Below are 27667 nucleotides of genomic sequence, written 5' to 3'. Positions count from 1 at the left end.
TTTTCCGATGATGGCTTCCCTGTAATAACAAGAGAGGTAAGTGATGTCTGGCGGCATCGTTAGGTTTACTGTCTCATTAAAAGTTCACTTTAGACTTATCCGTTTAGGCAACTTACTTATTGCAGCCGAACAAGAAATGAAGTATCACTTGAAGAACTGCAAGGAAAGAGCTTCTTTGTGTATTTCTATAGGTAGTCACACAGATGATGGAAGCGATCACCGCGATATTGCTTCCCCTTCTGCATTAATTACGCGTAGTTAGACATTTGCTTTTCTGCTTCGAATGATCTCAACCTCCCGTTAAATTAGATCAATAATTTCCTGTCCTGTAGTTTTATGTTCAGGGTATGAAGATGTAGATTGATTATGGCCTTTCTACAAACACAGGATTCTTATCACAGTAGTTTTGTCCATATGACATTTGCTTTGCGGAATATATTTTAGTCTATTCAGAAGCTACAACCCACACTCTTCTACCGTACAATGTGAAAGCCTTCCATGTTTTATCTCTATAGCGCTTGATTACACTTCGCTTGTACTCGCTCTAAATGCCAACCTGTAGGAGTTTGTATTGTGACTTAAAGCACCGTTTCAACATTTTTTTTTTTCAGCGCTGGAGTGGTGCTTCTAATCTAAGGTCCTTACCTTGTAGTCTTATACTTACCCGCTACCGTATTTACCTTTTGGTCCCTCTTGTGACCACAACTTCTGAATGGCCAGAAGTCAGAAATAACGGTCTCAAGCTCTAACTTTAAGTCTGATATCCAGAACGACGGTCCCATAGACTTGCACTGAAAAGTGACCTCTGGCTCTCTCCAGCAAACACTGGAGCGTTCCGGCAGGTCACAAACTGCTGGAGACCGAAGGGAGCGGCGGCGATAGCAGGGGAAGACTGGGGGCAGGGACCTGAGATTAGAAGCACCACTCCAGCAGAAAATAAAAAAATACTGGAGTAGTGCTTTAATTTGTATCGGATGAAGTCTACAGCAAAGAAATCTGCTGAAAGCATTACAGGGCATGCATTAAGAGATCAGTCGAAGAAGGCAGGAGGAATGCCGCACATCCAGCTGGTAAAATAAAAGTAATTTATTCAAATTCCATGAAAAACAAGTTGATCCATTCAAGAGCATTAAAAACTGACTCGTTTCTGGTGCAATAAACGCCGCTAGTCATAGTATATGGTGAGTCCCTATCCTGCCTCCCATTAAAATCAGTACTTGCCTATTTATCTTAATTATCTTACTTAATGATCATCTATCCATATCTTACCCCTTTAAAATGAATATAAACCCTTAGAAACAATGTTGGTAAATGTAAAATTGGTGCAAAATTAGGTGCTTATAAGTCTCAATATTACAAAAGTAATAGCCACTAAAAGTGCTGTAAGCTTGCCATATTCTGGCTGACATGGACATGCATTTGGTGGTGTGGGAGGTAAAATGTTCCCTTTTTGCTGGTACAAAGCTTTGAATTCTCTGCAGAGTCATAGGGTTATTGGTAGGACTCTGGCTGCTTGCTTGCTTGCTTGCTTGTTTGCAGTGAGGTTTTAAGCTCCCTCTAGTGGTGGCTGCAGGCAGTCAGCGTTGTATCAGTGAACTCAATGCAGAGAATTTGACACTTTGTACGAAACAAATAAAGCTATAAAACTATATAATTAAATAAATCAGCACAAGATGTGGTACTTTAGTCAGACATTCACATTAATTGAAATACGTGTCATCTTGTTTTGTTCTAATATTATAAGTAAGGCATTCTGTACCCATATAGTGGAAATATTCAATGTGGTTTTGTGCTTCTTCCTTGCAGCAACTCCTTCCTTCATGAAGAGTGTTTTCAGCCCCATATTACTGCTCAGCCTTATCACAATGTGTGTCACCCAGCTACGTCTCATCTTCTACATGGGGGCCATGAACAACATACTGGAGTTCTTGGTGGATGGAAGTTTGGAGACCGGTAAGTGCTTTTCTGCTACTATTGCCATTATTTTGCAGAGTCACTGACGCGAAGACTTGTTGGTGTCCCTGACATATCTGGTTTAGTAAATACTTGTATTCCTATAAAATCATGATGGAGCATCTATTCTCAGAACTCTATGTTGTGCTGTTCCCATTATTCCTCCTATAGAATTTGCTGAATACATTGATAACTGGGCGTTATTATTATTTCACTTGTTAAAGGGATGTGTCTGTCACTGACAACACTGATCGCACAGACATACACCCCAACAGAATGAACATGGCCGTCAATTACTCATCATTTTCTAGGAGCGCATGCAGGTTCTTTTTAGCACATTTTTGCCCTTTGCATTGTGTAAGAAGATAGACAGTACACACCGAGGCGTTATTGATCACCATCGTCATATTTATTGGCACACGGATCGATGTATGTTGGTGAATGTTCTATGACAGAACACATAAGACCCCAGAACACTCCTAGATGTCGGGCTCTCCTCCATTCATGAGCCCTTGGGGTTGTTATTTTCTGCTTGCTATGGTGTTCACACACAGATAATGATTCAGAGTAAAAGTATGTGTTGTCTCGCACCTGAATTATTCACAGGTCGTCATTATACACACAACTTTACCCTGAAGCAAACTCAGCACTGTCTTAAGTTTACACCTGTTTCATGTCTTCAGCCTTTCCACGAAAGGACTGGGGCTACACGGCTACTTGGGACGATACACGCTACTTGCCAGATATCGCAGTATAGCACCGCTACATTGCATCCAAATGATTCTGACTTTGTACGACTTTCTTGTCTTGGTCACGGTATCTTGTAGGTCGCCATGTGACTGCATTAAAAAAAAAAAGAAAAAGTTGTAATCCGGCACCAAAAATTGTATTTAAAAATCTATTTCATAGATATCCATTAAAATAAAATAAAAAAATAGTGCATTTAAAAGAAAAGGGAGGATCATCACCTCTTTCGTACAATCCCCCCCTTCTTTTTTTTAAATACACTGTTTTTTATTTTAATGGATAGTAATAAAATGGATTTTGAATACATTTTTTGGTGCCGGATTACCACTTATTCTCATCTATGATTAGCTATTGGGGACACCAATCCTGAGATATCCGAGCATCAGTTTGGAATTCATGTATATGGCCCGTGGTGTGTGCGATAAGCGGATATACTGTATTTTTCTTCCTTTTTCCCATTGCATTTATTTGCAATGTAGCGGCAGCGTAGAGTGATCTTTGCTCACGTGGCTAAAGTCGCAGTGTAAAAATTAAAGGGGTTGTCTCAAGCTGAGTGGTTAAATTGCAAAGGGCTTGTGAAAACAAGCAACTTTGTCGTTTATCTCTTTTAAAAAATCCTCCTTGTTCTTATGGACTGAGATATTTTTTTAATGTTCTTTTGTACATCTCGTTGCCTAGGTTACCGGTCACCTCTGTGGTCTCGGAGTGACCAAGGAGTGTGCACGGCTTGCAGTTTTTATCATTTAGATACGGCAACCATTGCTCTGAAGCTGGCTGGATCGCCGGATCTGGCCAACTTCAGGGCCCCTGTGCTTCTCCTGTGTGCAGTGGATAATCACTGAGTTTGGACCATCGGTGCTGCCACAACAGTGGTCCAAACTGTCAGTATTCAGGAGCACAGCATCCCTGGTAACCCGGAGGCAGGGGAGCGGTGCGCTTCTGAAGATAAACAGAGACATAGCCTTTCTGTGCTTATAGGCCTAAGGCCATGTTCATATACCGCAGTTCGGTGCAGGTAGTAATTCAAGATATATACGGTATATATATTTTTTTGCTATGTGCAAAAAGAAAAAAAAAAAAAAAAGAAAAAAAAAGAGCATGAACCGCACATCCCAAAATCATACGTTGATCTAAAGCCGCTAGGCAAAAATTTAAATACTGAACATGAGGTTTTCAGTTTAACATTCTGATCAGACTGTATGAAGCCCACTGCCCCTTCACGGCAAACCTCGTAGTGGGTCCTAACGCCCTAACGGAGCGGAGCCGTGCGGCGACCACCACCGCAGTGGCCATGCACCAGCAGGGCGGACGGCCTGTTGCCCCACAGCACCCATGCTGCGAGACTGAGTCCCCAAGACTCCAGACTGTGCCGCCCCACCAGCACAAAGCCACAGCAACAATGGCCGCCACACAGCACCAGCACCAAAATGAAGGGAGCATTTAATCTCACCTTCCTCCAGCGGTCTGGAGTCACGGGGGCTCAGTCTCGCAGCATGGGTGCTGTGGGGCAACAGGCCGTCTGCCCTGCTGGTGCATGGCCTCTGCGGCAGTGGTCGCCGCACGGCTCCGCTCCGTTAGGGCGTTAGGACCCACTACGAGGTTTGCCGTGAAGGGGCAGTGGGCTTCATACAGTCTGATCAGAATGTTAAACTGAAAACCTCATGTTCAGTATTTAAATTTTTGCCTGGCGGCTTTAGATCAACGTATGATTTTGGGATGTGCGGTTCATGCTCTTTTTTTTCTTTTTGCACAAAGCATATATTTTTTTTTTTAAACGCATTTTTTCTACAATCCAATCATCATCAATATGGTGATGTATTATGGTCTGTTGTATGGCTGCTAGACTGGGACATTATGTGGCCCTACTGATCGGATCGGAGCTCACCACAGAGCTCTATGGGAATCACGGTTCCATCCGGTAGAACGTCCGTTATTACGAGCCTTATCACAGGCACATATTATATTATTGGCTGCGTCATGGGATCGCCACCTTCCAGAAGAGCGAGCCCTCTCGCATACATCCATGACCTTTACAGCATTTCTCCCATCTGTCCATATCTGATACACGGTACAATAAGGAAGCTTCCATGATGCCGCAGCGCCCCCCGATGTAGGAACTATTATTAGCATGTGATACATTCATGTGCTGTTCGCCTCCGTTACTCATCCCAGATTGCAAAATGATTTGTGGCAGAAGTTCAATGAGGGAAATCCAGTTTGAACCTGATCTATCAGGAACGATGAAACCACAAGTGGAAAGTCATGTAATGAGACAGGCTGGCAGGCGTGCAAACATACGCATATAGATCAGACCTGGGCACGGGAGACGAGGGCGCAGAGGAGCCCAGCAGAGCGGGGACGCAGCCAGGCATATATAGGACCTTACTACAGATACATAGCAGATACATGAGGTTGCCTTATTGATTGCATAATGTCCATCGGCAGACGCTTCCATTATGGGAAGATTTCAGAAATGATCATTAAATTGTAACAAAAGATACGGGTTTCCATACGTTGCCCCCAAATATCCCAGGGCGGCGATAACCTGCGTATCTCCGGCTGTTGTGCTGCTACCGCTCAGAACACGCTGTGCCTGTTCTATCCAGAGAGCTCATATTTCCTAATATTGCCCTGGAGTGTTGGTGCGAGGAAAGACGTAATGTGTAAGGTCATGTGAGGAGAATGCATCCTGTGGGATCAAGTCTGGGGAAATTACTTCACGAAACCAAAGCATGAAATGAGCGAAGGGATAAAAACAAAGTGTGTATAAAGAGCGCATGTCTGCAGCAATGGTGGGGCTCAGCTCCTGTACATCAGAGTAACGGGAAGGGAACACGGCTGCCCAGGCTTCGTTTATGATGCTAATGACTAATCTATGAAAAATCCTAATAACCTGTCATTACCTGATAATGGGACTGTACGTGCCAAGCATGTACCCGAGAGGTGCCTGCACGGTACATAACACAGTGGTCTGCAATCAATCCACGCTAGAATGGAAGCATAGGGGAAATTATTCATTTTTTTCCCCCCAGAATTGTGGAATTAAAGGGGTATTACCACAAAAAAAACGTATCACCTGTCCTCAGTTTTAATTAAATGAATGATATTTTTCGCAGCAGCACATTTCTACATTTCTAATTCCAATATTTCACATTTTTCACTTCCCCTTCTGGGTAATAGACGCAAAGTCAGCGTAGGCAAGCAGAAGACGTGGTGGTTTCCTTTTTTTCTGGGAGGCTGAATCCAGTTTCATGTCAGCATATTCGTCATCCGTTGTACCATTGTATGTGTTTGCTGAAACCACTTTCTGCCGTCTGTGCTAACCTTGTCCTCTTGTATTGCTTCCTCTGCTGTCACATGCTGCCTTGCTTTCCTCATACAGTGATGCACACGGGTAAGATGTGAGAACTGTGTGTGTGTATATATATATATGTGTTACACCCCAGAAGGAGAACATAGTTCAGTCATTTTATGTTCTCTTTGCCATTGTTGCACCACATGAAACTGAATTTCTGATATTCATCTTTTGGCTCCATGATTTGTGTATAATTGCTCACAAAAAAGGTTAAAAAAGTGACATAGTCAGTCACCATCATGGCTGTACAGACTGGTGGCAAGTCCGGATGTTTGGTTCAAATAATCACTCCTGAACGAGGATAGAGAACAGAACGAAGTGGAACCCAACAAACATGATTGTATTCTTATCCTATAACTAAAATCCTCTGGGTGTTTAGTGGCTGGTAGGGATGAGCGGACCCATGGAGGGTCGGGTTCGACCACACTTTAGTCCAAAGTTCAGTTTGGGTAACAGAACTGCATCTGAACTAGAACTAGAACCTGAACCCCATAAAAATCAATGGGGAACCAAACTTTGAAGCTGGAAAATGTTCTCTCTCTCTCTCATTCTCTCTCTTTCTTTCTTTCTTTCTTTCTTTCTTATTTATTTCTCTTTCTCTGTCTCTCTTTCTTTTTCTCTTTCTCTTTTTTCTTTCTTTCTCTCTTTCTTTTTCTCTTTTTCTCTCTCTTTCTTTTTCTCTCTCTTTCTTTCTCTCTTTTTCTCTCTCCTTCCTGAACTGTGAAACGGAAATCCAGGAGAAGTCTGTGTTCGCAGTTCAGCATCGGAGACTAGGTGTCCGGTACAAACCCCGAACTTTACAGTTCTGGTTCGCCCATCTCTAGTGGCTAAATAGTGTACAGAGCTGTGCTTTTATGATCCATACATCCTGCCGCTGCCTGGTGTGCAAAGATCTGACCGGTGGGGGTGCCGAGTATCGGACAACCTTTCTGATATCGATGATCTAGCCTAACAATAGTGCATAAATATCATAGCATAATAGTAAGCTTTTACCTGTTTTCCATCTGAATGTACACTAAAAGATCTTACTTCTGATAAACCTCCTATAAAAATTTCCGTAAGTGCCATAGACTGGGAGTAGCCGGGGGCACTTTTGACCACCACTCCATTTATACTCTTCCTAGACCTGGTCTTACAAATAGGGGTAAAAAGATGAAATGAAGAGGGTCCCAGCAGATATAGCCCTTATCCAGTGGATAGGCGCTGAATGCTTCTGGCTAGATTGCCCCTTGAAGAAGGTCTTCTCCACTATGGCCGACAGGTGCAGTCTCATCCTCAGCTGCTGGTTATAATGCCCCTTCTAGGAAGAACATTTGCTACATGGCAGAATGGTGTGATGGTCTTTTTACCATCCTGTTAGCCAGCAGCTTTCTATTCCCTGTTCTTTGTACCTATACTTGTGATAGTCTTACCATACTGCATGTCTTCTTGTGTCACAGTGCAGTGATACTCAGATGAGTTATTACATATCTGGAACTAATAGCGGTGATTTCTGTTTTGCAGTCAGCCTGTATACCTCCATCTTTGGTGTGTTACAACTTCTGTGCCTGATGACAGCCCCTGTGATCGGCTACATTATGGACTGGAAGCTTAAAGACTGTGATGATGGCAGCGATGATGAAGATAAGGACGCTGCTCCGTATGTGATCTTTTTCTTAATTGATCTTGAGATTTTAATATTTATTTTTATGTCCAGAGTCACTAACACAGTCTTTAGTGTTTTAAGGCCCCAACACGCCAACCTTCTTTTAGAGCATATTCAGAATAGTGATTTCTTCTATGTTCTTAAGAGCAGAATGTGAAATGTATTATGTCATGTATCCTATTATACCATATAGGAATCCTAGATGCCCCCATCTGAATTGGGTGATCCCCCCGATCACCCAATTCAGACTCCCCTCTATGAGACAGAAGGGAGCGTTGTTCTGTGCCATTAAACACATGAGAATCAAGGGCTGTCACATGAAGTCAAGCCCTACAGACGTATCCTATTAATGAGTAGGGGTGTAATAGAGAGGGGTCATCTATTTGTAACACCTCTGTAGGTGACAGAGGAGAGAGAGACGCACTGTAATAGCTTTTACTTTTCATTCTGGAATAAAAAAGAAACTGTTGTTTTAATTATTTTTCATAAATTGGTAGTGTAGCAATATGTTATATGTTCATGTGGCCTCTAGGGGTCTCACTACTTTTATGTGTGTTCTATATTCTGTGTTGGGAACTTGTTGGATGTTGTTGTACAACAAATTCATGTAATGGAGGTTGAGACTTGATGTGAATAAAGAGCCTGGAGATACTCAAAGAGTGTGATTCATGACAGGATTCATCAAACAGAACATGGTGGCAGCCGGGCACAGAACCTGCAAATTCTCAGAGCTTATATGAGGCTGGAACTGCACAGATCACTGCAACTGTAAGTACAGATTCCCTGACAGTACAGCAAAATGGAGACTGGTCTGAAGCCCCCTCAGAGACTGGATGTCACTTCATGTAATCTGTCCCAGACCTGGAGACATTGGAAGGAAGAGTTTACACTGTATGTGGATCTGACTGTGGGCCCCACTGACGACAAACGGAAAGTAAAGCTGTTTTATTACCTAATTGGGGAAAATGGCAGAGAATTAGCCCACACCTTGCTCCCAGACACAGACAACCTCCTCCTAGCAGACATTGTGCAGGCATTTGATAAACACTGTGACCCAAAGAAGAATAAGACAGTGGAAAGATATAAGTTTTTCACAAGACATCAGGAGGATGGTGAAAATGTGGACAGATATCTGACAGAGCTGAGGAGATTTGCAGAAACATGTGGCTTTGGAGAGATCAGGGACAGTCTAATCAAGGACAGAATGGTGTGTGGCATAAAGGACAGTCATCTCAAAGAAAGATTACTGAGAGAGGAAGCCATGACTTTAGAGAAATGTATGCAAATCTGCAGGGCTGCTGAGCTCACACAGCACAGCCTGAAGATGATGGCAGGCACCAGTGAGAATGATGATGACAAGGTACATGCAGTATCTATGAAAGGAAAGACAGGACCAGACTACCCTATAAACACTGTCCACTGCAAGTATTGTGGGAAAAGACATGAGAGAGACAAAACCAAGTGTCCAGCATATGGGGAAACCTGCAGGTCATGTGGCAAGAAGAATCATTACACTGCTGTCTGCAGGCAGGGAAGAGGTAAACAGTACAGACAGCTCCACGCTGTGACACCAGACACTGACAGTGCAGAGGACATTACATGGCTACAAATGCAGTCTACAACAGAGAAAGTCAATATAGTCGGGCAGTCAGTAGTGAAGGATGCCAAGCAGCTTTATGCAACATTCTTGTTGGATGAGAAGCCCATTAGATTTCAGCTGGATTGTGGAGCAAGCTGCAATGTAATTTCATTTGATTTGCTAAACAAACAGTTTTCTATTGAGCCAACTGACAAGGTACTGGTGATGTACAACAAAAGTGTTCTGAAACCAATGGGGACATGTAAGCTAAAAATACGAAACCCATGTAACAGAAAGAGTTATAGAGTTGAATTTACCGTGTTAAGGGGTGGTAACCATGTACCATTACTGGGAGTAAAAGCAGTTCAGGCAATGGACTTAATAAAAGTACAGTCTCAGAACATTATGTCTGTTGAAGTTGCCCAGGATATACAAAATCCAAAACTAAATGCAGAGCACAACTTGGACATGCAGAAAATAAAAGCAGAGTATGCTGATGTATTTGAAGGTGATGGGTGCTTTGAAGGTAAATATAGGCTAGAAATTGACAACACAGTGCAGCCCACCAGATTACCCACAAGAAGAGTGCCTGTAGCTTTAATGCAACCGCTGAAAGTAGAACTGCAAGATCTACAGAGAAGAGGCATGATAGCACCAGTCCATAAGAGCACAGATTGGATCAGCAGTTTGGTCATAGTGCAGAAACCATCGGGCAAGTTAAGAATATGTATTGATCCTAAGCCACTCAACAAGGCGCTGAAACGAAACCATTACCCAATGCCAACATTAGATGATGTCCTACCAGATTTATCAAAGGCTAAAATATTTTCTGTATGTGATGTAAAAAATGGATTCTGGCATGTGGCCCTGACTGAAGATTCAAGTTTATTGACAACATTTTCTTCACCATTTGGACGCTTTAAATGGCTGAAAATGCCCATGGGACTAAAACCTGCTCCAGAGATATTCCAGCAGAAATTGATGCAGGCTTTGGAAGGACTTACTGGAGTGAAGACAATAGCGGATGATATCCTAGTAGTGGGAGAAGGTGAAAATATGGAATCTGCAGTCAAGGATCACGATCAGAAGATGATACAATTTTTGGTCAGATGCAGAGAAAAAAACATAAAGCTGAATTTGGACAAATTCAAATTGAAAATGACAGAAGTGGCCTATATTGGTCATCGACTGACTTCAACTGGGGTCAGAGTGGATCCTGAAAAGGTGAGAGCAATACAAGATTTGCCTACCCCTACTGATGTTTCTGGAGTACAACGATTTTTGGGCATGGTGAATTATCTCTCAAAATTTTGCAGACATCTGTCAGACATGTGTGAGCCACTGAGACAGCTAACCCACAAAGATGTGCGCTGGGAATGGACAGAAAGCCATGAGACTGCTTTCTGAGCAGTAAAGAATGCCATTGCAGATACAGCAACCCTAAAGTATTTCGATCCAGATCGAGAAGTGGTGGTACAATGTGATGCTTCGGAAAAAGGCCTTGGAGCCACATTAATGCAGAACAAACAGCCAATTACATTTGCAAGCAGAGCCCTTACAACAACAGAGCAGGGATATGCGCAGAATGAGAAGGAACTACTGGCTGTGGTATTTGGGATGGAGAAGTTTCACCAGTACACCTATGGTCGACGGATAACAGTGCAGTCGGATCACAAACCATTGGAGAGCATTACAAAGAAACCATTACTAAATGCCCCAAAGAGACTACAGCGCATGCTGTTGCGACTTCAGAAATATGATGTTGACATCGGGTACTGTCCAGGAAGAGACTTACTGATTGCAGATACGCTAAGCAGAGCTTACCTTCCTAGCACAAAGGATGAGGAGGAAGCAGAGGCGTAGCTAAGGGTTCAGCTCAGGGGGGGCGAACCATCTGAGTGGGCCCCTAACCCTTGATTACAACTATGGTGGCACACTTTAATCAGGGGTATAAGGGGAACCTCAGCAGATGATCCTGCTGTAATCGAAAATGTATAATGGCCCCCGCATTAGCCCCCACGTTGTATCTCCCTTGGATTCTGGTCTCTGTCCCTTTCTGTGGGCTGCAAATTGCAGAAAATAAAAACAACTAAGGCTACGTTCACATTTGCGTTGTGCGCTGCAGCGTCAGCGACACAACGCACAACGCAAACAAAAGGGCAACAAAACGCACGCTAAAACGCTGCGTTTTGCGACGCATGCGTCTTTTTTTGCCGAAAGTTGGACGCAAAAAAAATGTAACTTGCTGCGCCCAACGCTTGCGGCCAAAAAAACGCATGCGTCGCAAAACGCAGCACAACGCATGTCCATGCGCCCCCATGTTAAATATAGGGGCGCATGACGCATGCGGCGACGCTACGGCGCCGAACGCTAATGTGAACGTAGACTAAATGCGCATAGAGTCCATCATATGGGAATAGGTCCCTGAATGAATCCAGGTAACCCTAAAAGGAATACTCTTGTCTGGACAAGGCCCTAAAGAGGTGAATGGAAAGAAAGAGGAAAGCAGAAGAAAGGGGGGAGATAAAATATCACACAATGAAAGAAGAAAGTGCACCCCCCTGTATGTCATCTCTTCTTTTTTTCCCTTCTCCCCATTTGCGGGCCATGTTATTCAGACTGAGTATACATATGCATCTACACTCACCGGCCACTTTATTAGGTACACCATGCTAGTAACGGGTTGGACCCCCTTTTGCCTTCAGAACTGCCTCAATTCTTCGTGGCATAGATTCAACAAGGTGCTGGAAGCATTCCTCAGAGATTTTGGTCCATATTGACATGATGGCATCACACAGTTGCCGCAGATTTGTCGGCTGCACATCCCAAAGATGCTCCATACAAGGCAGGATGGATCCATGCTTTCATGTTGTTTACGCCAAATTCTGACCCTACCATCCGAATGTCGCAGCAGAAATCGAGACTCATCAGACCAAGCAACGTTTTTCCAATCTTCTACTGTCCAATTTTGATGAGCTTGTACAAATTGTAGCCTCAGTTTCCTGTTCTTAGCTGAAAGGAGTGGTACCCGGTGTGGTCTTCTGCTGCTGTAGCCCATCTGCCTCAAAGTTCGACGCACTGTGCATTCAGAGATGCTCTTAGGCCTACCTTGGTTGTAACGGGTGGCGATTTGAGTCACTGTTGCCTTTCTATCAGCTCGAACCAGTCTGCCCATTCTCCTCTGACCTCTGGCATCAACAAGGCATTTCGGCCCACAGAACTGCCGCTCACTGGATTTTTTTTCTTTTTCGGACCATTCTCTGTAAACCCTAGAGATGGTTGTGCGTGAAAATCCCAGTAGATCAGCAGTTTCTGAAATACTCAGACCAGCCCTTCTGGCACCAACAACCATGCCACGTTCAAAGGCACTCAAATCACCTTTCTTCCCCATACTGATGCTCGGTTTGAACTGCAGGAGATTGTCTTGACCATGTCTACATGCCTAAATGCACTGAGTTGCCGCCATGTGATTGGCTGATTAGAAATTAAGTGTTAACAAGAAGTTGGACAGGTGTACCTAATAAAGTGGCCGGTGAGTGTATATGTGATTGTGATTATCTATACTCAACTACTGGCTGTTCCCATTTTTATTCTATTTGGCTCTTCATCATATACAGTATATTTGTCCCCAACTTTATGGGGATTCTTATTGTTTATATAAATGGCATTTTCATGTTTGTTACCTTGCATTTACTGATATGAGATCACACACACTGGACTGCTAGGACCCTGACCCCAGCTACAGGACCACATTACAAGAGATTGTCTCTCTCTGTCTCTCTCTCTCTCTGAGAGATAGACAGAGAGAAAGACAGAGAGCGAGACAGAGAGACTGAGAGAGACAGAAACAGACTAAGAGACAGAGAGACAGTCAGAGAGAGACAGAGAGAGACTGAGACAGAGACTGAGACAGAGAGACTAACAGAGACAGAGAGACTGACACAGAGACTGAGATCGAGACTGAGAGAGAGCAAGACAGAGAGAGAGTGAGACTGAGACAAACAGAGAGTGAGACAGAGAGACTGCCAGAGTGACAGAGACTGAGAGTGACAGAGACTGAGAGTGACAGAGACTGAGAGAGACTGACACAGAGACAGAGACTCAGAGAGAGACACAGAGAGCGAGACAGAGGGGGCGAAACCTTGACTGAGAGAGACAGAGAGACAAAGAGACAGAGACTGAAGAGAGACTGACAGAGAGAGAGAATGACAGAGAGACAGACAGAGATTGAGAGACAGACTGAGAGAGACGGAGAGACTGACAGAGACTGAGAGCGAGACAGAGACAGAGCGAGACAGAGAGTGGGACAGAGAGAGAGACAAACTGAGAGGGAGACAAAGACTGGGCCAGAGAGAGACTGCCAGAGAGTGACAGAGAGACTGACAGAGACTGAGAGAGACAGAGACTGACAGAGAGACAGAGACTGAGAGACAAACAGAGAGAGAGCGAGACAAAGACTGAGACAGAGAGACTGACAAGAGACAGAGACTGAGAGAGAGACAAACTGAGAGAGAGCGAGACAAAAACTGAGACAGAGACTGACAGACAGAGAGAGACTGACCCTGAGAGACAGACTCAGAGACTGAGAGAGAGCGAGACAGAGCTAGATAGAGCGAGACTGAGAGAGCAAGATAGAGAGTGAGACTGAGAGACAGAGAGTGAGCGAGATTGAGAGCGAGACTGAGAGAGACAGAGAGCGAGGGAGACAGAGAGACTGACAGAGACAGAGCAAAACGGATGCAAGAAACCTCAGGGACATGTCAGGAGGGGAGCAGTGTCCTGCCTCCTCCTCACTGCACAGTGCAGTCACCTCCAGCCCCCTGAAGCCTGAGCTCCTACGTCGTTCTATCTCCTGCCCTGCTCCTGTAAGCAGGGCTCAGGGAAGAAGCAGCGTCCTAAAGTCTCTTCAGCAGACACCACACAGCCGGCAATGTGTGCATGTCTGCAGTATGCTGGAAGCAGCAGGTACAGTGCCGGCACCCTGCGTCCCAAGGTACATGCTCCTCTACAGGACAGACCGTGGCAGTGCAGGGAGATTCTGTCCCTGGTCTACCGCAGAGCTCAACTATATTGGCGTGCACAGCAGGCTAATGTAGTTAAGGGTAGCGAGGCTCCAGGTGGGCCCCCTCTGAGCTCCGGGCCCGGGGCGACCGCACCCTCTGCCCCCCTGGTAGCTACGCTACTGGGAGGAAGACATTGAAACCATCAACATGTGTAACTACCTTGCAGTGTCAAAAGAAAAGGTCAAGCAAATCCAGATTTTTACAGAGAAGGATAAAAGTCTCCAGAGTTTAAAAACTGTCATCTTGCAGGGCTGGCCAAAATACAAGCAGCATGCTCCGAGGGAAGTCTCACCATTCTTCCACATAAGAGATGAATTGGCAGTGCAGCAAGGAATCATCTTTAAAGGAGACAGGGCTGTTATACCTGAAGTTCTCAGAAGAGACATATTGAAAACATTGCACTCTTCTCACTTAGGCATGGAAGGATGCCTACGTCGTGCACGAGAATCAGTTTATTGGCCAGGAATGAATGACCACGTAAAAAATTACATAGCACAATGTGAAATATGTGCATCCTGCAATGATAAGCAACCAAAGGAGACATTGCAACCTCATGAAATTCCACATAGGTCTTGGTCAAAAATAGGAACAGACTTGTTCACATGGAATGACAAAGAATACCTGATTACAGTGGACTATTTCTCTAACTTCTGGGAGGTTGATTTGGTGCAGGACACAAGGGCGAGAACAGTGATTAAAAAACTCAAGGCCCATTTTGCCAGGTATGGCATTCCAGATATCGTTTTCTCTGACAATGCGGCACAGTTTACGTCGGAAGAATTCAAAACTTTCAGTAAGAAGTGGGAATTTGAACACCAGACGTCTTCTCCGAGATATCCTCAGAGTAATGGGAAAGCAGAGTCAGCAGTAAAAACGGCCAAAAGACTCATGCAGAAAGCAAACCAGGCGGGTGCTGATGTATATCTGTCTATACTGGATCATAGAAACACACCCACCCAAGGCCTAGACAGCAGTCCGGCACAGAGGCTCATGAGTAGGCGTACAAAGACACTCGTACCAAATGCGTGTCATCTGTTAGAGCCAAAGCTGCTGGGAAACATCGAAGCTAAATTACAGAAGAATCAAATGAGGCAAGCTTTCTATTACAATAAATCTGCAAAGGATCTGCCTGAGCTCCAGAGAAATGACAACATTCGGCTGCAGCCAAGCAGCACATTTGACACACACTGGCAAAAGAAAAAGGTTGTCCAGAAACTGGGACCTCGGTCCTACGAAATTCTAACAGACGACGGAAGACTAAGGAGGAATCGGAGATATTTGAGGAAAACGCGAGAAAGATATGATTCATGGCCTTTTGAACAGTATCCATACACCCAAGACAACGAGGCAGAAAGTACAAGTCAGGCACCAACAGTGACAGCTGATCATCAGGGTGAGGACTCTGGCCAGAGACAGACAATATCAGAAGAACTACCAGATATACCAGATGTAGAAAGGGACACATCTTATATTACCAGAGCTGGCAGAATTAGCAAAAAGCCGGCGCACCTCAAAGATTATATCTAACTGGACGTACTAGGTTAATTTCTAACTTTGTCATAGTATACTTTAGTTTAGTATCTGTTATTGTTCCTCCAGTTAAAAGAGAAAGGATGTAGCAATATGTTATATGTTCATGTGGCCTCTAGGGGTCTCACTACTTTTATGTGTGTTCTATATTCTTTGTTTGGAACTTGTTGGATGTTGTTGTACAACGGATTCATGTAATGGAGGTTGAGACTTGATGTGAATAAAGAGCCTGGAGATACTCAAAGAGTGTGATTCATGACAGGATTCATCAAACAGAACAGGTAGTACATGTGAAAATAAGAAACTTTGTAATATACCTTATCAAAGAAATTTGCTTCTTTCGCCTCCTAAACTCATCATTCATTCTCAAAATTCTCAATTCACAAGTAAAGTCTGTGTTGAGTGAATATAGATTTTCCCATTACTGAGATAGAAGATGTGTTTGTTGGTGTTTTTAAAGTTATATGGAGAACTGTAAATGTCATTTGAGGACCTTGCAGCAGAAAGTCTGTGTGTTTTTGGATCTAGTTCCTCCTTCCTTCTCCATAGAATTTTCAAAACACCAACTGTCTTCTATCTCATTAATGGAGAAATCTGTCTTCACTGAATACAGATCTAGCAATTTTACCCATGAATTGAGTGTGAAAAATTAATCCAGAAGAAGAAAGAAGCATATTTCTCTGGTAAGATATATTACCCAGTTTCTTAGTTTCATGTGTGCTATTGAATTATGAAATACAAATTAAAATGATGGCTACTCTTTAACTCGTTCTTGGGTTACAGGATCAATTATTCAAGTATTTTACATTTTATGTTCTGGGATGCTTGAATGTCTGTGATGTCCATTGGTAAAATCAGGTGCTGCCGCATTCGGAAAGGGGTTGTCTCTGATGTCCACATTTTAATGTTATCTACCGTATTTTCCGGCGTATAAGACGACTTTTTAACCCCTGAAAATCTTCTTAAAAGTCGGGGGTCGTCTTATACGCCGGGTATTGCCTTGCCGGGTGTATATGGTGGGTGGGGGGGAGTGGGCCTGATGACGACGAGGGGGCGTCTCACAGGAAAGTGAGTATCCCCCATTACCTCATTGTATCACTGCAGCGTGGGGTCTCTGCTGGGAGCGGCGGCGGCTGTGCTGTGGGGCAGCGGCTCCTCTACTTCAGTGTGGGGCCTCTGTGCTGCTGGGCGGCGGCTTATCTTCAGGCAGTCGGGGCTCCTCCGGTATCTCCTTAAAGCCCGGAGGCCCTGCCGGCAACTCCATCGGTGCAATGCAGTGGCCTCCGGGAACATGGCCGCTGCTCAGATTCAGATCTGAATCTGAGCATGCGCCGCCCCCAGCGGCCATTTTCCCGGAGGTCACCGCATAGCAGCAATGGAGCTGTCTCCGGGAAAATGGCCGCTGCTCAGATTTAGATCTCGTCTCCCGAGATCTCGGGACGAGATCTGAATCTGAGCAGCGGCCATGTTCCCGGAGGCCACTGCATTGCACCGATGGAGTTGCCGGCAGGGCCTCCGGGCTATAAGGAGATACCGGAGGAGCCCCGACTGCCTGAAGATAAGCCGCCGCCGCCGCCCAGCAGCACAGAGGCCCCACACTGAAGAAGAGGAGCCGCTGCCCCACAGCACAGCCGCCGCCGCTCTCAGCAGAGACCCCACGCTGCAGTGATACAATGAGGTAATGGGGGATACTCACTTTCCTGTGAGACGCCCCCTCGTCGTCATCAGGCCCACTCCCCCCCCCCCCCAAAAGGCACAAAAGTCACCGGCCCTATAAGACGACACGGTTTATAAGAAGACCCCCGACTTTTAAGAAGATTTTACATTTTAACTGGAAAAGTTGGGGGGTCGTCTTATACACCCAGTCGTCTTATACGCCGGAAAATACGGTAATATTAAATCTTTATCCTTAATGTATTCATTTATTTATGCAGAGATGCAAAGAAAAAGAAAAAACCAGATCGTCAGATTCAGAAGATCACAAATGCCACAAGAGCTTTTGCTTTTACCAACTTTTTATTAGTGGGATTTGGGATCACATGTCTCATCCCTAACCTGCCATTACAGGTATGATAAAGTCCCTCCGGAGTTTCTATTGCCTATGTTATACTCATTGTCTCACCGCCACTTCAGAATAAATACTTGTTGTTTTCTGCTGTTGTTTTTATCATTATTATAACATCCATATTATGTTTGCTTCTACAGATTCTGTCATTTATTTTGCACACAATAGTGAGAGGATTCATCCATTCTGCTGTTGGAGGGCTCTATGCTGCTGTGTAAGTATCTGCAATACAGGTCACTACATTTTGGTTTTAACGGCCTTCGGCTCGATCTCCAGCCATGGTGACGTGATGGGCGAACGTTCTGTAGGAAGATCGATCTTGTGCAAACCTAGATAGGTCCACCAGGTTCTCCTCCACCATTATCTTGATAGTATCAAGCCATGGAGTCGCTCGTCTTCCTCTTCACCTTGTTCCTTCTATTCTTCTGATCATGATGTCCTTCTCCAGTGACTGCTCTCTTTGTATGCTGTCTACAGTAGGCAAATCGTAGCTTGGTAATCCTTGCTTTGAGTGTCTGGCTTTATTTGTTCCAAAATTGATTTGTTTTAGTTAATACCTGTACTTTACTTAAAGGAAATGTTTCATCAAAATAAAACTAATATTTAAAGGGGTTATCCACTACTCTGACAAACCCTTCTCAGTTACAATATTTCCCCACATAGAATACAAGCACCTTCGGTGCTGGTAACGTAATCGCCAGGTCTCCTGGGGCTCGCGTTACATTATGGGATGTCAGCATCGGCCAAAAGAAGTGATGTGGCCCATTAGCGGTCAATGATTGGCTGCAGGGCTTACATGAGCGTCACGCGAGCCCCGGGAACCAAGACGGTGAGTATACTGTGTTTTTATTCTACGTGGGGAAATGTTGTAATTGAGGAGGGGTTGTCTGAGAAGTGTGCAAACTTTTTAGATCAGATTTTTTTTTTTTAATATTGGATAATGCATTTCTTTTTTATACTTTCCATGTCACAATCTTTATTAAAGAAAATTCAGAAATCTTGGATTTCTCACAGTGGACAGTAGACCTAATATTAGACTCATAATTCTGTTCTTTTCAGCAGTCTCATAGATGTAAGCAGCAGGAGACTGGCTTTGACACATTGACTTGTATAGAAGTATATTTTTGGCATCAGGGCTGTGGAGTCGGAGTCCTGGAGTCGGAACCCATTTTGGTGGAGTCTTAGTTGGTGTCATGGAAATTGAGGAGTCGGAGTCGGAGGTTTGGCTTACCAACTCCATAGCCGTGTCAGGGCTGTGGAGTCCGAGTCGTGGAGTCGGAGTCAGAGCCCATTTTGGTGGAGTCTTAGTTGGTGTCATGGAAATTGAGGAGTCGGAGTCGGAGGTTTGGCTTACCGACAGGGCCGTATTTGCCACTAGGCACTTGAGGGCACGTGCCTAGGGCGGGGACAAGCGGGGGGGGCGGCACCTGAGCAAGTTTTTTTTTTCTCTCTCTTTTTTTTTTTTTTAAATACTAATTCTGTGCGTCCCTTCCTGAAGACAGGGGGCGGCAGAGCGGCAGCCAGAACACGTGGTGCTGGTGCCGACTCTCCCTACTCCCCCTGCTGAGACACAGTGACCCCCTGCTCAGTGCTCACAGTCTGGTGCCCGGCCGGAATGTGAGTGACTGCTGAGGTGGAGGGGCGGCGCCCTGTGTCCCGACCCTGGGTCCTGTCCTGGACTCACATTGCCTGCCTGGAGGAATCGCAGTAGAGAGCAGTACATACACGGTGAGTAGTGTACTGTCTCTGTAATGATCAGCCTCCTTGCTCCTGCCCGCGCGCTGCCTGCTGCACGGCTGTCTGTGACTCACCTCACGGTCCTCACTCCTTCCTTCACATTCCTCAGCCTCGTTTCTTCCTGTAGTGCCTGAGGCTGGAGGAGCCGTGCAAACACAGCAGCCCTTGAATGTATGATATCTGTTCGTTCTTTCCTCCCGGCAGACGGACCCAGAGAGTGAGTGGTGGGGGTGGGGTATAATACACCCCCACTCACTCTATCTGTGTGTGTGTGTGTCTGTGTGGTGCTGGCTGTATGTGTGTGGGGCTGTATGTGCGTGTGTGCGGGCAGCGGAGCTGTATGGGCATGTGTGCACGGGCAGCGGAGCTGTATGTGTGTGTGCGGAGCTGTATGTGTGTGTGTGAGGACCTCTGTGTGTGCGGAGCGGAGCTGTATGTATGTGTGCACAGGCAGCGCAGCAGAACTGTATGTGTGTGTGTGCGGAGCTGTATGTGTGTGTCTGTGTGTGAGGACCTCTGTGTGTGCGGAGCAGAGCTGTATGTATGTGTGTGTCTGTGTGGTGCTGTATGTGCGTGTGTGCGGGCAGCGGAGCTGTATGGGCATGTGTGCACGGGCAGCGGAGCTGTATGTGTGTGTGTGCGGAGCTGTATGTATGTGTGTGTCTGTGTGTGCGGACCTCTGTGTGCGGAGCTGTATGTATGTGTGTGTCTGTGTGGTGCTGTATGTGCGTGTGTGCGGGCAGCGGAGCTGTATGGGCATATGTGCACGGGCAGCGGAGCTGTATGTGTGTGTGCGCGGAGCTGTATGTATGTATGTGTGTGTCTGTGTGTGTGCGGACCTCTGTGTGCGGAGCAGAGCTGTATGTCTGTGTGGTGCTGTATGTGCGTGTGTGCGGGCAGCGGAGCTGTATGGGCATGTGTGCGGGCAGCAGAGCTGTATGTGTGTGTGTGCGGAGCTGTATGTGTGTGTCTGTGTGTGTGCGGACCTCTGTGTGCGGAGCGGAGCTGTATGTATGTGTGTGTCTGTGTGGTGCTGTATGTGCGGGCAGCGGAGCTGTATGGGCATGTGTGCACGGGCAGCGGAGCTGTATGTGTGTGTGCGCGGAGCTGTATGTATGTGTGTGTGTGTGTGTGCAGACCTCTGTTTTTGCGGAGCGGAGCTTTATGTATCTGTGTGTCTGTGTGGTGCTGTATGTGCGTGTGTGTGGGTAGCGGAGCTGTATGGGCATGTGTGCACGGGCAGCAGAGCTGTATGTGTGTGTGTGCGGAGCTGTATGTGTGTGTCTGTGTGTGTGCGGAGCTGTATGTATGTGTGTGTCTGTGTGGTGCTGTATGTGTGTGTGCGGAGCTGAATGTATGTGTGTCTGTGGTGCTGTATGTGTTTGTGTGTGCGGAGCTATATCTGTGTGGGGCTGTATGTGTGTGTGTGCGGGCAGCGGAGCTGTGTGTGTGTGCGTGCGCGGCTCGTACGTGTGTCTGTGTGTGTGTGCGGAGCTCTGTGTGTGGAGCTGCATGTATGTGTGTGTCTGTGCGGTGCTGTATGTGTGTGTGCGGAGCTGTATGTGTGTGGGGCTGTATGTGTGTGTGCGGGCAGCGGTGCTGTATGTGTGTGTGTGTGGGAAGCGGAGCTGTATGTATGTGTGTGTCTGTGCGGAGCTGTTTTTTGTTGTCTGTGCGGTGCTGTATGTGTGTGGGGCTGTGTGTGTGCGGGCGGCGGATCTGTATGTGTGTGTGTGCGTGGGCAGCGGAGCTGTATGTGTGTGTCTGTGCGGAGCTGTGTGTGGAGCTGTGTGTGTTTGTGTGCGGAGCTGTGTGTGTTTGTGTGCGGAGCTTAATGTGTGTGTGTGTGTGCGTGGAGCTGTATGCATGTGTGTGTCTGCGGTGCTGTATGTGTGTGAAGAGCTGTATGTGTGTTTGTGCAGAGCTGTGTGTGTGGCGCTGTATGTGTGTGTGCGGCGCTGTATGTGTGTGGAGCTGTATGTATGTGTGTGTGTGGAGCTGTATGTGTGTGCGGAGCTGTCAGTGCCAGTGTGTCGCCCCATCCCGGACCAACTTTTTACTATTGATGCTGCCTATGCAGCATCAATAGTAAAAAGATATAATGTTAAAAAAATTAAAAATTGTGCTATTCTCACCTTCCGCCGTCCACTGATACGCACGATGCTGCCGCCAGCTTCCGTTCCCAGTGATGCACGGAAGCTGGCGGCAGCATCGCGCGCATTGGGACAGCTTCGGTGGATGCCGGATGGTGAGTATATAACTATTTTTTATTTTAATTCTTTTTTTTTAACAGGGAAATGGTGCCCATACTGCTATATATTACGTGGGCTGTGTTATATTCTACGTGGGCTGTGTTATATTCTACGTGGGCTGTGTTATATTCTACGTGGGCTGTGTTATATTCTACGTGGGCTGTGTTATATTCTACGTGGGCTGTGTTATATACTATGTGGGCTGTGTTATATACTGTGTGGGCTGTGTTATATACTGCCTGGCTGTGTTATATACTACGTGGGCTGTGTTATACACTACGTGGGCTGTGTTATACACTGCGTGGGCTGTTATACACTGCGTGGGCTGTTATACACTGCGTGGGCTGTGTTATACACTGCGTGGGCTGTGTTATATACTGTGTGGGCTGTGTTATACTACGTGGGCAGTGTTATATACTACGTGGGCAGTGATATATACTGCATGGGCTGTGCTATATACTGCGTGGGCTGTGTTATATACTGCATGGGCTGTGTTATATACTGCATGGGCTGTGTTATATACTGCGTGGGCTGTGTTATATACTGCGTGGGCTGTGTTATATACTGCGTGGGCTGTGTTATATACTGCGTGGGCTGTGTTATATACTGCGTGGGCTGTGTTATATACTGCGTGGGCTGTGCTATATATTACGTGGGCTGTGTTATATACTGCGTGGGCTGTGCTATATACTGCGTGGGCTGTGCTATATACTACGTGGCTGCTATATACTACGTGGCTGTGTTATATACTATATAATACAGCACTGAGGGGGTATAGAGCTGGCGTAACAGATCTACTCCCTCATTTGCATATGTATGCAAACCGATTTCAGATAAGTGGACTGAGCATGTAAAAATATTGATGGAATTGTCTTTGAAAGAGCTACATGGGCATATACATAGATTTGGACCCCTTACTGATTCCCTATGGGACTTGCGAACATGTGCAGCACTTGTGGTTTTACAATTACGATGAGACAAAAAAACACTGCTAGCAGCGTTTTTTTTCTGTTGCTGCAAGTACCGCATTTACCGGATCGCGGCAAAACTGCAAGTGCAGCACATGTCTGCAAGTCCCACAGGGAATGAATGAGACTGAACGCAGTGATGCGTTACGTGGCAGATGCAGAAAAACTGCCGGATCTGCCACAAATGGTAAAAATCGCTGATTTGTAAGTAGCCCAAGTCACTGCCGACAGTGTCTGCATTAGTCATACTCACCAGTGGGGGAGGCAGCACGAAAAGTGCCTAGGGCAGCAGAAACTCTAAATACGGCCCTGCTTACCGACTCCACAGCCATGGTTGGCATGATCGGCTTTGCAGGAAGGGGGAGGAGTGAAGCTGTGAGTTATTGTGAATGGTGGCTCCTGTTTTATCTACTGTATATAGAGGTGTTACCTTTCATTGATATCCTGTCTGTGATGATAATGCGAGTGCTGAAATGTCTTCCGTACTGAACAGGAAGTGTGAGTCTAGTATTAGGCCTATTGTTCAGTGTGATAGTGGCCAGATTTCTGAGATTTTTGTGGATAAAGATAGTGATAGGAAAGATGGGAAAAAATTATATATATATATATATATATATATATATATATATATATTAATTTGAATTTCTTTTCCCCAATTTTCCTATCACTATATTTATTCATCCTAATTTATCAACATTGAGTTCAGTTGTAAAGTCTGTATAATGATCATTTCAGTTATCAAAATGCCATATACTGTATGTAGATAACAATACATTTTACAGCAAGGAAATCAATATGAAACATAGGAGCTAATTGGTACATAGACTTTCCGCAATCCCAAATAGTCTCACCTCATTGTTGCCGCTTATAAACCAGAGTCATCACAGACGTTGTATACAACCTATTACTACACTGAAGACTATTGACATTTAGCAAAGCAACATGGCTTCAAATCGTGTGACAGAGGCGACAAACCCAGCTATTTGCACATGCACATTCCTATAGAGTTAGTGGTTTCATCAGTCACACTCCAATGTAGCGTCTGACAGTAACCTCACCAAGCCAGGGCTCTGTACCCGAGCAATCTCATGCGCTAGGTGCCGCTTATGCAAGTAAGTTAACGTTTGTTGCAGTGGACATATAGTTCCTTAATTGTAGGTATTTTTGCCTATTTTTGCAGATATCCATCTTCACATTTTGGCAGTTTAACAGGACTTCAGTCTCTTATCAGCGCTCTCTTTGCACTTCTTCAGCAGCCACTCTTCTTGGCTATGATGGGACCCTTGGAAGGAGATCCACTTTGGGTAAGGATTCATTTAATCAATAATAATGTAATATTTGATATGCTTGATATCTATGGGTTTTCAAAACATGGAAAATCAGCCCATCAGACACTGAGAATTGTACTTATCCTTGGCGCCTAGGCTGATATTGGTTTCAGTCATCTGATCCAATGTGATAGTTATTGCATCACGTCTGTCCCTTTTACCCCACTAACTGATGCTTTGGTTTCTCGCTGCAATGACAGGTCAATGTCGGACTGCTGGCAGTGAGCATGTTCGGGTTCTGCCTCCCGCTCTACCTCATCTTTTTCAAGCGGAGCCTGGAACGCCAGAGGAAACAGAAGATGGAAGACTCGAAACTGTATCTGAAAATAAACGGCACCCCTGATCATGAAGCCTTTGTTTAAGTGACGTCAGGTAGATGCTAGGTCTGTATCCTCACAATGCTCCTTTCCACTCGATCTCTGGAAAGGTATCACTCCAGCATAAAAAGTCACCATCTTAGAACATATCTCCAATTCCAGCATCCCAACCACCGGTGAACCAGCCTTCTCCTCAGAACAGGAGGCTGAATCTCTTCATCATAGAAATCCAATAAATCCTACTGCGAAAGAAAATCCAAAGTTGATCCTGTATCCTGGGGAATGATGTGAATTAATTTGAGTGATTGGACCGGAGATTCTTCCTCTGCGGTGACTCTCGGTGACTTGAGATCGCTGTAGTGAGTTGCCATAAGGCTGGAGATTATCTGGATTGATTTTCGTGGGTGCTCAGCAGAGTGGTAGCAGGATTTATCATTCTACCCAAGATTACTTCTATGATGATCCAGTTAGCATGATCTCTGGCTCTGATGATGCCTGTTATGTAACTGGCAATACCTGATAAACTACATTCTTAGGGCATTCTCCAATGGGTATTGTGAAAGCCAAACCTTGTCAGCAGGGCACAGCCGAGAATTTCCGCCCCCTGGAGGAGTTCGTCTCTGTCCTGCAGCATGATGCCTGTGGTATTTCTGGTGCATTACGATGGAGAATATGCACCTGTTCCTTGAACTTTCTCTTTCTCTGCACTAATGGAACTCGCTGCTTTCCACATATAGTTATAGTAGACAAAGGCAGGCATATCACTTTAAAAGGGATAACGCATCCATCCTCTATGTCCATATAGGTGATGATATATATGTGATGCATATATAATTGTTGTGCCATAATATCCTTCTACCTGGCGAATGCTCACAAGCCGGGAATTGATGATCTGTGACCCCCCCTAGTCGTTACTACACCCCTTTTCCCATGAAGCTGGGGTTGCAGCATCCAGGGCTGTGTCACTGATTTCTAGTCTGTGTTCTAAGCAATACCTATGTCTATTTCTTCTTTTTTTTATTTTTGTTTTTATTTCTTTTTATATATAAATTACTAATATGATGTTTTATGTTCCTTGCATGATATAATTAGATATTTTTTATATTTGAGACATAGAAATGTCTGTGTGAAGTGCTTTCTGATGAACGGAGCTGGAGAAACTCCTTGTCGCAAAACCTTTTATCCTTGACAACCAAATAAGTAAGGTGAAGCAGAAAGCCGAAGTCTATCCTCCCTACGTTGATTTTTTTTGTTCGTTCTTATAATCACTCCAGCTAATATCATTGATGTGTGCTACATTTTCTTCTCTTTATTTTATCTCCTCAGTTGTATTATTCCTCTATCATTTAGTTCCAAAATGTTTATATGTCTCCTCGTTCTCGATAGTTTCTGATTATATTTGTGTAATAATTATATTCAGATTTCTGATATTTTGGGGGACATTTATGAGAACTGCAAACAAATATGGCGTTTTATTTTGCAAACCACTAGAAGGTGATAAAATCTGCTTGGTTGCTCGTTACATCATCTCCTATTGTAATACTGACATACTGGGTGTACAATTTCATAGGTGCCCTCCAATATATTGGGAGATTTGCCGTTACCTCACTCCAGTGCACCCTTCTGTAAGACTTCAGTGTAACTCTCCGGTCACCCCAATAAACCCGTTGTTGTGCAGAACAGGGTGTATAAGACATGATTACTGTCAGGTCTACTAGTGATTTGTTGCACTCAAAGTATATCGATTATGTTAGTATTTCCTTTATTCAATATGTTCATTTTATTCCAGATTAATATAAAGTTTCCAAAACAAAACACATCTACAAACACTGTTTTGTAATGGAGGCTAGCCTAAAAGTCCCAAGAGGTAAAGATTAAAAATCAGCGAAAATCAGATCATTCTAAGGTGATTGCCTTAGAATCAGTATTTTGACTCTCCAGGTTATAATGAGAAGACCCAGTTAGTATATTTTCATGCGCCTATCACCTACATGCACTAATTATCTATAACATCATGAAAAAAATAAAGCTAGGAATCAGCATTGTAGAGGCCGGACTTCCCACTGAAAGTAGGTAACAGGTGCATTTTAGTATCTTCTCGTGTTCCTTTTTTCTAGTGCTGTCAAATCAAGTAACTACAGAAAGTTTTAGTTAAACTCGATGAGTGGAACCACAGGGAAGCACCAGTATTTTTCCTAAACTGCAATCAGAATGGCGGGGAATATAGAGTACAAAAGCAATACACCATTTTCTCCCAATGTCTAGTGCTGAGCTGGCCTTCAGGAGAAGACACCTTGATATTCCATCTCTATATGGAAGCAGTAAGGCCGATGCTGTGCAACCTTGAGCAAATCACTGTATCTCTCAGTGCCTCAGGTGCAAAAAAAGATTGTAAGCTCCCATGAGTGGGTATTTATTGTGCCTGTACTATCTACATACAGTGCTTGTTGTTACTATAAAAAATAATAAAAATAAAAAAATAAACCCTTTTTTATAACTAATTGCTTCTCAAGACTCTTGCATTATTTTTTCTATGCATGCAATATGCGTGTTAGGTAAGGAGCATGTGATGACCGGTATGGGACATTTGTAAGATTGTGATTCAGAATTTAATGAAACAAAGAGTGAAAAATTTAAAGGGGTCTGAATACTTTCCATACCCACTGTACACCTTCGGCCTGGGACAGCTCATAGAATCTCACGGTTTACAATATCATCTCTACGCTGATGACACGCAGATCTACCTATCTGGACCTGACCTCACTTCCTTACTGACCAAAATCCCAAAATGTCAGTCTGCTATTTCATCTTTCTTTTCTTCTCACTTTCTAAAACTGAACATGGACAAAACAGAATTCATCATCTTTCCCCCACCTCACTCTACCCCTCCACCCGACCTATCCATCAATGTCAATGGCTGCTCACTTTCCCTGGTCCCGCACGCTTGCTGCCTGGGGGTGATACTCTACCCTTTCTTTCAAGCCACATATCAAAGCCCTTGCCTCCTCTTGCCGATTCCAACTCAAAAACATTTCCCGGATCCGTGCATTCCTTGACAATGAAACCACAAAAACACTAGTACATGCCCTTATCATCTCCCGCCTGGACTACTGCAACCTCCTACTCTC

At 44.8% G+C, this 27667-nt stretch overlaps 1 protein-coding gene across 2 annotated transcripts in view; it reads left to right on the top strand.

The window, feature by feature from the left end:
* Positions 1 to 27040, top strand: part of SLC43A2 (solute carrier family 43 member 2) — a 90979-nt gene extending 63939 nt beyond the window's left edge. For both annotated transcript variants that reach the window (XM_077294460.1, XM_077294461.1), the window contains exons 9-14: positions 1807 to 1953; positions 7559 to 7694; positions 17807 to 17939; positions 18078 to 18151; positions 24075 to 24198; positions 24423 to 27040. In XM_077294460.1, coding sequence (XP_077150575.1) covers positions 1807 to 1953; positions 7559 to 7694; positions 17807 to 17939; positions 18078 to 18151; positions 24075 to 24198; positions 24423 to 24584 — 776 coding nt within the window. In that variant the 3' untranslated portion in view covers positions 24585 to 27040. The remainder of the gene's footprint in view (positions 1 to 1806; positions 1954 to 7558; positions 7695 to 17806; positions 17940 to 18077; positions 18152 to 24074; positions 24199 to 24422) is intronic.
* Positions 27041 to 27667: the final 627 nt, after the last annotated feature.

The sequence above is a fragment of the Ranitomeya variabilis genome, chromosome 3 (assembly GCF_051348905.1).
Source record: "Ranitomeya variabilis isolate aRanVar5 chromosome 3, aRanVar5.hap1, whole genome shotgun sequence".
Taxonomy (NCBI): domain Eukaryota; kingdom Metazoa; phylum Chordata; class Amphibia; order Anura; family Dendrobatidae; genus Ranitomeya; species Ranitomeya variabilis.
This window is presented reverse-complemented; position numbering and strand designations above follow the sequence as displayed.